General features: G+C 39.8%; 1 protein-coding gene and 1 pseudogene across 1 annotated transcript; one reads left to right on the top strand and one right to left on the bottom strand.

The window, feature by feature from the left end:
- LOC123857681 (large ribosomal subunit protein uL11-like) overlaps nucleotides 1-15202 on the bottom strand; it is a 76352-nt pseudogene that overhangs the window by 25562 nt on the left and 35588 nt on the right.
- Nucleotides 4908-7351, top strand: PATE3 (prostate and testis expressed 3). Its single transcript, XM_045894747.1, has 3 exons — nucleotides 4908-4956; nucleotides 6587-6709; nucleotides 7227-7351. Exons 1-3 carry the CDS (start codon nucleotides 4908-4910, stop codon nucleotides 7349-7351), a joined length of 297 nt encoding a protein of 98 aa, XP_045750703.1.

Genomic DNA, 15202 nt, shown 5'->3' with positions numbered 1-15202 from the left:
ATCCAATATAAGTAGAGCTTCTTTTCATCTAGCAAGCTGGTAAGAAAATGTACAGAAGGGGCGCCTGGGTGGCTCAGTGGGTTGGGCGGCTGCCTTCGGCTCAGGTCATGATCCCCGGGTCCTGGGATCGAGCCCCGTGTCCGGCTCCCTGCTGGGTGGAGAGCCTACTTCTCCCTCTCTCTCTGCCTGCTGCTCTGCCTACTTGTGCTTTCTCTCTCTGTGTCAAATAAATAAATAAAATCTTTAAAAAAAAGAAAGAAAGAAAGAAAATGTATGGAAGCCCCAAGAAAAGGGTTTTGTGAAATGGCACAGCTCCATTTAGAAACATGCCAATTTTTTCTCCTTTTTTTTTTCTAAAGATTTTATTTATTTATTTGACAGAGAGATAGACAGAAGAGCACAAGCAGAGGGCGTGGCAGAGGGAGAGGGAGAAGCAGGCTCTGCACTGAGCAGGGAATCCGATGCGGGACTTGATCCCAGGACCCTGAGATCATGACCTGAGCCGAAGGCAGACGCTTAACCATCTGAGCCACCCAGGCGCCCTTTTTCTCCTTTTTGAGAAAGATTTTTTTATTTACTCATTTGAGAGGCATGAGTGGGGGGCGGGGCAGAGGGAGAATGAGAAGCAGACTCCCTGCTGGGCAGGGAGCCTGATACAGGGCTTGAACCTAGGACCCTGAGATCATGACCCTAGCCAAAAGGCAGATGCCCAACCCACTGAGCCACCCAGGTGCCCCAGAAACATGCCAAGTTTTTCAAACTGAGCTTTCTTAGGAAAAATTCCTAATCTTCCAGACAGACAGAAGTGAGATGCACTTTCATTTTATCTGGCTTCATACTTGCATTCATGAGAATATTTACACACACACACATAACCACTGTGGCCTTTGTGTCCTAGTAAGTTCAAAGATGCAAATGAAAACATCCAATTCCTGTTCTTTCACTTACTTCTATTAGTAATAAAGTCTTGGGCACTGTTAACATTTTGCAGTTTGTTGCCAACATTAAATATGGAAGGAAATGATAAATATCCTTTAGAGTGTATGAGCCAAGAGCAGGCCACCCCAAGTTGGACTATTTTGGCATGAAGATTATTTTGAGTCAAAAAGCAATCCATCAGGGCTCCTGGGTGGCTCAGTTAAGCGTCTGCCTTTGGCTCAGGTCATGATCTCAGGGTCCTGGGATCCAGGCCCACCTTGGGCTCCCTGCTCAGTGGGGAGTCTGCTTCTCCCTCTCCTTCTGCTTCTCCCCCCTAATCCTGATCTTTCTCTCTCTCAAATAAATAAATAAAATCTAAATTTAAAAAAAGCAATCAATCACAAGCCAGCAGATTCAGGAAAAGTTCTTTACCCACCTCTCAACTGCCTAAAAGAATTTAGATGGAGGACCTGCTCCAGGAAGAGAGCTCTCACTGTAGATAAAACTACAGTATGATAAGAACTGGGTATGGTAGATGGGGAGGAACCTAGCCCTCTATGTCCCACTGTTTCTGAATGCCCCAACAAACCTGTTTACCAAACATTTACTCTCTTTTTTTATGTTCCAGTAAATTGCATTCCTTTCCTCTGAAGTCCCAGACTCCTACCTCCTTCTCCTTAGTTTGGGTGAACATATATACCTCATTTTGCCTGCCTGTCTTTGGAATTTCCATGTCTGAGTAGATTCCCCATATGTATGCTATTAAATTTGATTTTTCTCCTGTTAATGTTTCATGTCAATTTGATTTTTAGTCTGGCCAAAAGGACCATGAAAGGGACAGAAATTCTTGCTCTCTGACAAGAAGTTAATGAAAAATATAAAATTTTCTATCAGGGTTCATAGAACCCATGAAGCTAAGAGGACACTAGACCCCATATTAATAAATTTTGCTCAGGAATGAAGGTAAGGTGTTAACAAAAATCTGCCACTCACATGCATAAGATCAGTCCATAAACAGTTCTAAACGGTTTTTTGAAAATTTTCATTAGCCACTGGGACTTTTCATCTAAAGCATTATATTAACAGCAATATTGTGAATGAAGCCAGAATTTTAGTGACACTGATCTATGCTTGAACCTCAGCTGGGCTCCTTGATGGACACTTCACCACCAGGGTGTTGTGAGGGCTCCATGAAACGATCTAAGTAGAAGTGGCTAGCCTCGTGTGTGGCACGTAGCAAGCACTCAGTAAATGCTGGTTTTGTTCTTTCCTTCATCTCTTTTCCCACCAGCAATTGGATGTGTAAGGGTGATTTCCCTCTCCACCGGATTTTTTAAACGATCATTATCTCACACTCTAGTCTCTATACACCCTCTGGAAAATCATTGCTGCCCCTGGGAGCCCAGGAACAAAGTAGCCCGGTTTCTGATGCTATGCCAAGGTCCATTCCCCAAAACAAAGGGCAGCATTTAGAAGCACAAGTTAAGAGGTTGCTCATCTGTGGTATCATCAAGATCTCAGTTACCCACCCTGAAGCCAAGAGAGACCATGAATATGAGGACACAATGTTCCGCTTTCTCCTCCCTAGAGTGGGGCAAATGGCATCTATGCTGAGTGGATGGCCATCTTATCATGGAGTGCATTAATTTGGGACTCTGTATCAGTGAGATAGTGGATAGTGGTATCATGTGTTGTTTATCCTTCATTCATTCCCTCCTTCATTGAGCCATCATATGTTCAGCACATCATCACGTGCCAAGCAAACTGCTAGGTCAGAATAACAGAACTTAGTAACCATCCTCATGATTTACATTATGAAACCATAGAATGTTATGGCTGAAATCTAACATCACAGATAAATGCCTTGCTAAAGATGCTGTGAATTACATAGTAATCAACCAAAGGTCTCCAGACTCCCAGGAAAATCCTCTTTCCATTGTATCACACTGCCTCCAGTAGTTCTAATACTTATTCTTTCCTATGTCATGCTAAATTAAGAAAGAAGTTGTTTTCAAGAGAAAATTTGATGGATAAGGTACTGGGGGAAGATGAGGAGTAAGTCAGAGGACCCCAGTGTTTGGGTAGAACTGCAAAATTCCACAATCCTAACTGGAAATAATCCAGTAGAAAAGAGATTCAAAACTCAGTGGGCCGGGGGAGATGAACCAGGAGAGACTATGGACTCTGAGAAACAAACTGAGGGTTCTAGAGGGGAGGGGGGTGGGGGATGGGTCAGCCTGGTGATGGGTATTAAAGAGGGCATGTTCTGCATGGAGCACTGGGTGTTATACACAAATAAAGAATCATGGAACACTACATCAAAAACTAATGATGTAATGTATGGTGATTAACATAACATAATAATAATTTAAAAAAAACTCAGTGGGCCTTTCAGAAAGCCTCTGCTAAGGAAGAAGAGTAGGCACTAAAAACCAACTGCAGTTTAACCTATCATGTCCTTTGCTTCTTTTGCTATGATTTTAGAGTCATTCTCTTTAAACAGATAAAGCAGAGAAAATGGGTGACAAATGAAATGCTCCGATAGCCTTGTAAACCCAAGCACCAAAGGTTCAGGGCTTTGCCTTCTTGATAAGCCTCTGGAAAGTCATGAAAAATGCCATCCAGTTTTTAAGATTCTCTCCTGCAATATGACAGAATAGAAAATTAGGTTCAGAGTCTTGTTCTCCATTCTACAACCAATTCTTTTCAAAGAAACCAATTCCCTGTCTAAGGCTTTTGGCTCTCTTCTTAGGCAAAGATGGGCTCCACACTCTGAGTGGTGATAGAAAAAAAACATTGTAAACTCTGTGGCATTTGAACTAAGACCTATGTCACCCAATCCTCACCTGATGTCTAAAAATGTCAGACTTGATATGTTTTAATGAACATATTGTTCCTACAAGAAAGAACATGCCATTAAATTAGCGCTGAATGGAAGATTCCTATATTCCAGCCAAGGTGCCATCAGCTCCCTGACAGGTTTAGGAACCCTAGAATGCCAGGACTGGCCAGAGTTTTACCCATGGTGAACCTTAACTGAGTTAACTTTTGTAGAGAAAGATACCTAAATCATAGAAAAACCAGCTGGTTCACAATATAAATTTGGTAAAGATCACGTTGTGTGATAATTCTAAGGGGGATTTCATAGCCCTACAGAATAAACAGTCTCTGGCTGTGGAGAACACATTTCTGCTAAGGTGAAGTAGTCCTGGGCTGAGAATCAGAAGTTCTAGGTTGAAAGCCCAGCTTGATCATAGATTAAGTCTCTTTCACTCTCCTGTTTCTCACCCATAGGGTGAGGAGCTACATGAGCTTTCCTGACTTATACATTGTCCTACTTTCACACATGGGACTGTGCCTGGAACACAAAAGTTCCCAGTAAATGTTTGCTGAATGTATGAATAAATCTTTAAGAGGCAGGGGCGCCTGGGTGGCTCAGTTGGTTAAGTGACTGCCTTGGGCTCACATCATGATCCTGGGTTCCTGGGATCAAGTCCCGCATTGGGCTTCCTGATCAGCGGGGAGTCTGCTTCTCCCTCTTCCTCTCCCTCTGTGCTCTCACTTTCTCAAATAAAAAAATAAAATCTTAAAAAAATATCTCCAAGAGGTATTGAATCAAGATGGTTACAAGTGTGGCCTCCACTCACTATGTAATCATGGGTAAGATGCTAGACCTCACCAAGCCTGTTTCCTCCTCTGTAAAATTAGGATAAGAATGATAACATCATAACTATAACAATAATTACTATGAGAAAGATTTTATTTAAAAAAAAAAGCTTAATGTAAACCCCCAAATTTATTAATTATCATTATAATTTACTATGGGGTAGAGAGAGAATAAACTTGAGCTTCCAGAGGAAACCTTGTGTGATTGGTTCCCTTTAGGCATGAATAATCCCTGCCCTGTGATGAAGGTTTCATCCCTATAACCTGAAGAGCCGTTCTTGCAGTTCCTGGCTTCTTCCTGTGCAAGGGACTTCTGGCTCAGAATGGACAAACACTTCTTGATGGTTTTCTTCCTTTTCTGCTTCATTGTAGGTGAGTCACAGACCTGAGAAATGGGCTCCAGAGACAGGCTGTAGGGAGCCCCTGGAAACTCTACAGGTACCGTAGGTACCCATGGAGGGCTGAGCCTTGACCATATTTATGAGGGAGGGGAAGCCATTCCAGGAGAGGAACCAAAGAGCAGAATGCCCCTGAGCTAAGGTCCCTGTGCATGCAGACAGAAGAGGATGGGGGACAATGAGACAGGAGGAAGAAGAGGAGGAAGAAGGAGAAGAAGAATACCCCTGAGCTCAGGTCCCTGTGCATGCAGACAGAAGAGGATGGGGGACAATGAGACAGGAGGAAGAAGAGGAGGAAGAAGGAGAAGAAGAATGCTCCTTCTGCCTTATGGGCCATCTTTTCTGACCTTCTCAACATTCTGCCATTCCTCACCAGGGGCTCAAGCCTCTACGGCTGCCCCTTCATATTCTTTCTCCATTTTGTCTCTACCATTCCCTATAATTCAAAATCCTAGCAAGATTTTTCTGAGGACATCCTTTCATCCATAAATCTGTATCCCATCTGCTGACAGAGCTGGTCAGTCTATAATGGATAATTTTGTAGCTTCTTTCAGTGCCGGACAATGGCTTTTGATACCCTTATCAGGGACTTTATATGAAAACAAATGATTATAGGAGAGGAAATATCGGATGCTCTAGAATCAGAGGTTTTTGTTTGTTTGTTTGTTAAATGCTTCAGTCGCTGTCTTAAAATCTCTGTACCTTTGGTTGCTCATCTGAGAAATGGGGAAATACAAAGTTTTGTGATGATTAAATCAGATACAAAGTGAGAGAACATGGCCCAATGAAATGCTTGATAAAAGCTACTTTCCTTTCGCATTTAGGTGCACCAGGGAGAGGTTTTTTGCTTATTTATTTCTTTTATTAAACCTGTATTTCAGGGGCACCTGGGTGGCTCAGTCGTTAAGCGTCTGCCTTCGGCTCAGGTCATGATCCCAGGATCCTGGGATCAAGCCCCACATCGGGCTCCCTGCTCAGTGGAAAGCCTGCTTCTCTCTCTCCCACTCCCCCTGCTTGTGTTCCCTTTCTCACTGTGTCTCTGTCAAATAAATAAATAAAATCTTAAAAAAAAACCCTGTATTTCAATGAGCTCACCCCACAATACCACATAAAATGTCACTACCTACGTCCTAATTCATAAGGACTTTACATATTCAGTTCGAAGTTCAAAATTACAGAGCATATTACCTAACAATATCTAAGCAGCAAATGTGAGCAACACTAGCTTGGGGTAAAATATTTTCAAGCACTCACCCTCATTATTACACTCCCACTGATCTACAGTGCTGTCAGTCAGGTAGGCTAGGCCATCATTCATAGAACCATTTTAAAACTGGAAAAACCAACGCCATGGAGGCTAAATCACTGCTCTAAATTACCCCAGTTAAAAGGACTGAAATAGGGACCAGAAGAATCCTTTTCTTCTCACAATGGCATTTCTCTGGGATAGGAAGTTGGTAAGAGCTCCCAACTCTTTACTACCCACCACCAGCTCTTCATCCACACCTTGCACCCCGCCCCCACCTCCCACAATCGGGTCTAGATAATTCCAGCTCCTGGGAAAGTCCCCCTGGTCTCACTCACAGCAGCTCTCCGCTCTCCAGCAGTGACACCACTGAAGTGCATGACGTGCCACCTTCGCACACGGACAGATCGTTGTAGAAGAGGCTTTGGTTCCTGTGTTGCCCAGAAGTTCGAGTCATGCATGACTTTAAAGATCTTCCAGGGTAAGTTAGAGGGTCAGGGGAGGTACTGTGAGATTCTTGGAACATTCTTAGGAGAGTACTTCAGCAATTTCGTATCTCTGCTCAGGGTAATCCAGGAGAGGAACCAAAGAGCAGAATGCCCCTGAGCTCAGGTCCCTGTGCATGCAGACAGAAGAGGATGGGGGACAATGAGACAGGAAGAAGAAGAGGGGTGTTCTATATTCCCAATAAAACTGACCAAACAGATCTGAACTCTGCAGACACTAAAGCACTAGTTGCTAATCTTCTACCAGGAACAGGAATGAAGCAGCTATAGAGAATTGAGGGTTGTTAGGGACCTCAGGCAAACAACTATGAAGGGGGTCAGTGATTTCTGCATCTCCCTGCCTCCGTCCTTTTGGTAGGTATAAGCTGCAAAGCCATCCCGTAACCTATCCTGATGCCTAATTAAATTTTCAGACAGAACTAGTGCCAGGTTTGACCTGTCTTTACAGAACTTAGATCACTGGGTTATTTTCTATGTTCCTTCTTATTACAGATGACATTCTGCAGTTATCATATATGGTGTGTCAGAAATTCTGCAGAGACTTGACCTTTGATCTCAACAATCGGACTTATGTTCATAAATGTTGCAAGCACAATTTTTGTAACCTCAAAGTCTAAAATATTGGCCCTCCTGAGGTCTTACTTTAGAATGTTGTCGACATTTCTCCCCCTTCATGCTCTGCATGCCCTTGCTTTCCTGCCTTGTCCATCTTCGACGTACGGCAGCTCTCTTTCCTTCAGTGTCATCCTTCCTGGTGCCTCCAGCTTGGTTTCTACCTCAGTCAGAGGATAATGATCCTGAACAAGAGATTTCTCTCATGACAGGGAATGGCATTTCCATGCTCCAAGAAGCCTGTCCCAAGAGGCTCAGTACAGCAAAATTTAAAAACATGACTGTTCTCAAATCTTATGGTTAGCTTAAATTAGTCAAGGCGGACTAGAAACACTTCAGCTGAAAGTTCACAGATATTTGGATCTAAAACTCCCATTTACTGTTTACTAAAATTAAGCAGAAATAGCAGCCAAATGGATGGTGGACACTTGGTATTTTCCTCTATGGACATATTACTTTCCCAAGTGGACCGTGTTCATTTCAAACTCAGTTATGGCTGTCTTGGCCTTTGTAGAGTACATCCATATACAGTGTCCATACAAATCAGAAAATAAGGAAATCCCTGGCTCTGTGATAGTCACAGCTCACACGCAGCCACCTGTAGGTCTGTCAAGATGTGTACTCAAGAGACATCACAACTCTCCCTTCTTCTCCTTCCTCTCCTAATCTTTCTCTGTCCCTTTCCTCTTTTGCTCTCCACTTCCACTATCACCTCCCCAGCGACCCACACCATTGCTGTACAAATTCTCCCTCTCTGAATACCCAAGTCACCTTATGGATACCTTTTTTGACGCTCTCTCTCAATGAATCATTTCTCTGTTTGTCTTATTTGCCCAGTATGTTACAAATCACAGCAAGAACAGATCCCGTGTCTTACTCATTTCTGCTGCCTTTAGTGGGCCAGTGAAAGTTTACTGTGTTTAACTGAATGGCCACTGATGTTGATGAAATTTTTCTTGTGCATCTATTTAGTTTGCAGGACTTATGATGCTTTTATGCTTTTTCTGGCTGCATACCTATTTTCTTGAGTGTATAGGAATGGTAATCTCCACTCCCTACCAAACAAAGAATGTTCACTATACTATGTGTTTTCCCTGAAGGGATTATGCAAAAGACATTTCTTTTTATGGGACCCTTCAGTATTCAAATATCTTTAAAGTTGTTTTTTTTGTTTTTTTTTTTTTTGACAGAGAGAGAGCAAGGGACCACAAGCAGGGGGAGTGGCAGAGGGAGAGGGGGAAGCACTTTCCCCGCTGAGCAGGGAACCTGATGTGGGGCTTGATCCCAGGACTCTGGGATCATGACCTGAGCCAAAGGCAGATGCTTAACTGACTGAGCCACCCAGGCACCCCAGTATACAAATACCTTAACCAAAAATTATTTTTTTAAAGATTTTATTTATTTATTTGTCAGAGAGAGAGAAAGAGCACAAGCAGGGGGAGCAGCAGGCAGAGGGAGAAGCAGGCTTCCCACTGAGCAGGGAGCTTGATGCAGGGCCAGATCCCAGGACCCTGAGATCATGACCTGAGCCAAAGGCAGACGCTTAATGACTGAGCCACCCAGGAGCCCCACTAACAATTATTTTTGATGGGATTCTTCCAAAACTTATTAGCTAATGTTACTTCAAAATTCATAATCAATACTACTATTATAAAATAGAGGTGTAAGTTTAGAAAGGGTAATCTGACCCAATTCTATTGGAATATCTGAAGGCACATGTTTTCCTAGTTTTAATGATGTCAAGATCGATCACATAGATATTTTTGTTCTCAGATTTATTTTATACAAGATACAGTTTCCCTTCAATCTTTTATCTGACAATCTTAGTCTCCATTGATTATTATTAACTAGATCCAACATTCATTATGAGTTGAAATATAATTATTTTATCTTCTTTTTTTTTAGAGAGGGAGGGGGGAGGGGCAGAAAGAGAGAGAATCTTAAGCAGGCTCCACACCCAGCACAGAGCCCAAAGTGGGGCTCCATCTCACAACTCTAAGATCATGACCTGAGCCGAAATCAAGAGTTGGATGCTTAACCGAATCAGCCACCCAGGCACCCCAAATTACTTTATCTTCTTAATTGAAGTATAATTCATATATAATAAAATAAATATATGTTAAGTATACAGTTTGATGTGATTTGAGAAACGTATAAACCTATATAACCACCATCCCAGATAAAACACAGATTTCCATTAACCCAGTGAGTTTCTTCAGGTAACCACCCACTCTCAAAGTTATTGTTCTAACTTCTATCATCATAGTATAATTTTACCTGTTCTTGAATTTATGGACGTGAACAAATGAAAGAATACGAAAACTACTTTCTTGAATCTGGCTTCTATCACTCACCAGATATTTTTAAGATTAATGCATGTTTTTGCTTCCACCAAGAGTTTGTTCTTTTTTTTCCCATTGTATACATATATAATAATTTATTAAATCAATTCTTGTATTGATGGACATGAAGTTGTTTTAAGGTTTGGGTTATTGTAAATAAAGCTATTATGGACATCCTTGTAATAAGAGTTTTGGTGGACATACACATTCATTTCTCTTGAGTAGGTAAAAAAAGTAAAATTTCTAAGTCATAGGGTAGCCATATAGGCATATACATAATTTTGAAAGAAACTGCCAAATAGCTTGTGAAAGTAATGATACAAATATATAGTTCTACCAGCACTGTATGAGAGTTCCACATACCTCCCATCACCAATTATTATCAGTCATTTAAATTTTAGCTATTCTAGTGGTTGTAAAGGATATCTTGCACTTTCCTGATAATGGAATTCAGCCACTTTTTATGCCCCAGTTAGAAAATAATTTATGCAGGTTTCCTTCTAACACTTACATTTAAATTAACACTCAAATTCTCCATTTGGAATTTATCCTTGTAAGAAATTGATCCAATTTTATGTATTTCCGCATAGCTATCCAATTAGCTCAACAATGTTTATTTAAAAGTTTATATTTTTTTCAACTAATTTGAGATGCTCCTTTCATAGTACACTGCATTTCCATTAGCACTAATACTAATTCTGGGTCCTCTACACAGTTAAGTTTTTCTATCCATTACCTCTATCTTATAACATGCACAAAGACCAAATTCAAACTGGATTTTAAGCTGAATATGGAAAGTACACAATAAAACTAGAAGAAACCATAGCATGCATTTATAACTTTGGAAGAGGCAAAGGTTACTTACTTAAACATAACCTAAAAAGCAAACCATTTTTAAAAAATGATAAATTAGATCACATTAAAATGAACAATGTCTGTTCGCCAAAATGCATCTCTAAGAGAGTAAAAGGCAAGCTAAAGACTTACAGGAGATATCTGCAATACTTATATCTCCCATAGAACTTGTATCCAGAACATAAAAATAATTCTTACAAAAAACTGAGGGACTTTATCACCACTAGACCTGCCTTGCAAGAAATGCTGAAAGGAGCTATTCAAGCTGAAATGAAAAGATGCTAAAATGGCATCTTTGATTAATGGCATCAATGGCATAAAAACATACAAAAATATACAACACGCTGCTATAGGTTAATACAAAAGTCAGACTTAAAAAACTCTAGATGGTATGTTAACCACTTAACTGTAGCACAAAGGGCAAAGGGAAAAGCATTCATATAATTGTAGCTACTATAATTTATTAATAAATACACAATATAAAAAGAGGTAAATAATAATATCAAAACAAAAAAGGGGGGGAGTAAAAGGGTGGGGCTTTTGTAGACAATCAAAGGTAAGCTGCTATCAGCTTAAACTGGACTGTTTAATCTACTTGACACTTGATCTCACCAATCAGACTCATGTGCAAAAATGATGCAACTACAATTACTGTAACTTCAATAAGACTCAAGCACAAAGCAAAAACCTATAGTAGACACACAAAAGCTAAAGAAAGGGGAGACAGAGCAAACAACCTCGGAGTTGGGTTCCCACGCCTGAGATACAAACACTCAGTCACAGGCTGGGTGACCACAGAGTGCGGATGGAGACCAGGGAGACAGAAATGATTGACTGGATTTCCCTGAATGCAGGCTGAGGAGTGGGGCCCCAAGCTCTTGGCTCCAGGGATGGAGAATGGGAGGCCTCCATTTTCATTCTCATCCTCTAAAGCTGCGTGAAAAGCCTTCAGGGAACAAAAGCTACATAGAGCAATCGGGAGCAGATTAGTTAGCCTGGTCCCCTGGCAAAGGCAGTGCAATTCCACCAGGGGCAAAGACATCTGAGAATCAAAGGAACATGCCCGTCCCCCAGAAGATCAGCAAGAACATGCGGCCAAGACCAAGTTTACCCCTCAGTGAGAACTGCAAAACTCCAGCACTAGGGGAATATTGCATATAGAATTCATGGGTTTTTTTCCCCACGATTCTTTAGTCTTTCAATTTTAATTTTTTTCTCTTCCGTTTTCCAACCAATTTCTTATTTTATCAACTCTTTTTTAAAAATCTTTTTTTTTTTTTTAAAGATTTTATTTATTTTTTTGACAGAGAGAGACATAGTGAGAGCAGGAACACAAGCAGGGGGAGTGGGAGAGGGAGAAGCAGGCTTCCCACAGAGCAGGGAGCCCGATGTGGGACTCGATCCCAGGACCCTGGGATCATGACCTGAGCCGAAGGCAGACACTTAACAACTGAGCCATCCAGGTGCCCTTAAAAATCTTTTTTAATTTTTATTTTTACAGTTACATTCTATCCTTTCATTATATTTAATTTTATATTTGTATATATATGTTATATATATATAGGTTTCATATAAATATAGGTGTTTCTTTCTTTACAATTTTGGGATGCAGTTTCTTCTAACAAACAAAATACACCCAGAATCTACTGTATGGCTCTGTTCTCTTCACCTGTCTAATTATATTCTCTCTCTCTTTTCTTCTTCTTTTTTTGTTATGTTTTGTTAAACTTTTTAATTTTCATCTTTACAGTTACATTCTTTCCTTTAAATGTATTTAATTTTATTTTTGTATATATACACGTTTTTCTTTCTTTAGAATTTTGAGATGTAGCTTCTTCTAACAAATGAACCAAAATACACTCAGGATATAGTATATTGTTCTGTTCTGTTCACCTGTCTGTTTATATGCTTTCTTTTGTTTCTTTTTTTGCTTTTAATTTTCTTTTTTACAGTTACATTCTATCCTTTCATTGTATTAAATTTTATTTTTATACCTATGTAAGTTTTTCTTTCTTTATAATTTTGGGATCTAGTTTTCTAACAGACCAAAATACACACAGGATCCAGTATATTGCTCTATTCTGTTCACCTGTCTGATTATATTCTCTCTCTCTTTTTAAAATTTTATTTATTTATTTATTTATTGGTTTTGGGTCTCTTCTGCTTTGTTTACTGTATATGTCTCTGTGGTTGTTGTTGCCATTTTAGTATTTTGTTCTCTCATTTATCTATTCTTCTCTGGACAAGATGGAAAATCTCACCTCAAAACAGAGAACAAGAGGCAATACTGACTGCCAGGGACCTAATCAGTATGGATATAAGTAAGATGTCGATGCTAGAGTTCAGAATAACAATTATAAAGACACTAGCTGGGCTTGAAAAAAGTATAGAAGACACTAGAGAATCCCTTTCTGGAGAAATAAAACTAAAATCTAATCAAGTCAAAATTAAAAAAGCTATTAATGAGATGCAATAAAAAATGGAGGCTCTAACTGCTAGGATAAATGAGGCAGAAGAGAGAATTAGTGATATGGAAGACAAAATGATCATGAATAAAGAAGCTGAGAAAAAGAGAGATAAACAACCACTGGATCATGAAGGGAGAATTCGAGAGATAAGTGAAACCATAAAGTGAAACAATATTAGAATAATTGGGATCCCAGAAGAAGAAGAAAGAGAGAGAGAGGAGCAGAAGGTATATTGGAGCAAATTATACCAGAGAACTTCTCTAATCTGGGGAAAGAAACAGGCATTCAAGTACATGAGCACAGAGAACCCCCCTGAAAATCAATAAAAATAGGTCAACACCCCGACATATATCAGTGAAACTTGCAAATCTCAGAGACAAAGAAAAATCCTGAAAGCAGCTCGGGACAAGAGGTATGTAACCTAAAAGGGTAGAAACATTAGACTTGCATCACACCTATCCACAGATACTTGGCAGGCCAGAAAGGATTGGCATGATATATTCAGGGTGCTGAATGAGAAAAATATGCATCCAAGAATACCTTATCCAGCTAGGATGTCATTCAAAATAGAAGGAGAGATAAAAAGCTTCCATGACAAACAGAAACTAAATAATTTGTGATCACTAAACCAGCCCTACAAGAAATATTAAAAGGGGTCCTTTAAGCAAAGAGAGAGACCAAAAGTAACATAGACCAGAAAGGAACATAGACAATACACAGAAATATTAACTTTACAGATAATACAAAGGCACTAAATTCATATCTTTCAATAGTTATTCTGAATGTAAATGAGTTGAATGCCCCAATCAAAAGACACAGGGTATCAGATTGGATAAAAAAAAAAAGCAAGACCGATTGACTTGCTGTCTGCAAGAGACTCATTTTAAACACAAAGACACCTCCAGATTTAGAGTGAGAGGGTGAAAAACCATTTATCATGCTAATAGACATCAAAAGAAAGCTAGGGTGTCAATCCCTATATCAGACAAATTAGATTTTAAACGAAAGACTGTAATAAGAGATGAGAAAGGACACTATATCATACTTAAAAGGTCTATCCAACAAGAAGATCTAACAATTATAAATATTTATGCCCCTAACATATGAGCAGCCAATTAGATAAGCCAATTAATAACAGAATTAAAGAAACACATTGATAATAATACAATAATAGCAGGGTACTTTAATACACCACTCACTGCAATGGACAGATCATCTAAGAAGATCAACAAGGAAACAAGGGCTAAAACCCAAAAGACTCCACCCCAAAATTGCTAGAACTCATCCAGGAATTCAGCAAAGTGGCAGGATATAAAATCAATGCACAGAAATCAGTTTCTTTTCTATACACTCACAGTGAGACAGAAGTAAGAGAAATTAAGGAGTTGATCCCATTTACAATTGCACCAATAACCGTAAGATACCTAGGAATAAACCTAACCAAAAAGGCAAAGGATCTATACTCAGAAAACTATAGAACACCCATGAAAGAAATTGAGGAAGACACACACACCCAAAAATGGAAAAACTTTCCATACTCATGGATTGGAAGAGCAAATATTGTGAAAATGTCTATGCTGCCTAGAGCAATGTATACATTCAATGCAATCCCTATCAAAATACCATCAACTTTTTTCACAGAGCTGGAATAAATAATCCTAAAATTTGTATGGAACCAGAAAAGACCCCAAATAGCCAAAGGAATGTTGAAAAAGAAAACCAAAATTGGTGGCATCACAATTCCAGACTTCAAGTTCTATTATAAAGCTATAATCATCAAGACAGTATGGTACTGGTACAAAAACAGACACATAGATCAATGGAACAGAATAGAGAACCCCAAAATGGACCCTCAACTCTATGGTCAACTAATCTTCGACAAAGTAGGAAAGAATATCCAATGGGAAAAAAGTCTCTTCAACAAATGGTGTTGGGAAAATTGGACAGCCACATGCAGAAGTATGAAACTGGGCCATTTCCTTACACCATGCACAAAAATAGTCTCAAAATGGATGAAAGACCTCAAGGTGAAACAGAAATCCATCATAATCCTAGAGGACAACACAGGCAGCAACCTCTTCGACCTCAGCCACAGCAACTTCTTGCTAGACACATCTCCAAAGGCAAGGGAAACAAAGGCAAAAATGAACCACTGGGATTTCATCAAGATAAAAAGCTTTTGCACAGCAAA

Source organism: Mirounga angustirostris, unplaced genomic scaffold (assembly GCF_029215605.1).
Source record: "Mirounga angustirostris isolate CCGP_5_RB_7025 unplaced genomic scaffold, mMirAng1.0.hap1 SCAF_13, whole genome shotgun sequence".
NCBI classification, from domain to species: Eukaryota; Metazoa; Chordata; class Mammalia; order Carnivora; family Phocidae; genus Mirounga; species Mirounga angustirostris.
Note: the sequence above shows the minus strand (reverse complement) of the source record. Positions and strands in the feature narration are given on the sequence as shown.

Bases quoted from the DNA above. Each gene is read 5' to 3' on its own strand.
- PATE3 (XM_045894747.1), top strand. From the start codon at position 4,908: ATGGACAAACACTTCTTGATGGTTTTCTTCCTTTTCTGCTTCATTGTA. The intron at 4,957-6,586 runs GTGAGTCACAGA...TCCGCTCTCCAG, and splicing joins CCTTTTCTGCTTCATTGTAG to CAGTGACACCACTGAAGTGC. The intron at 6,710-7,226 runs GTAAGTTAGAGG...TTCTTATTACAG, and splicing joins GACTTTAAAGATCTTCCAGG to ATGACATTCTGCAGTTATCA.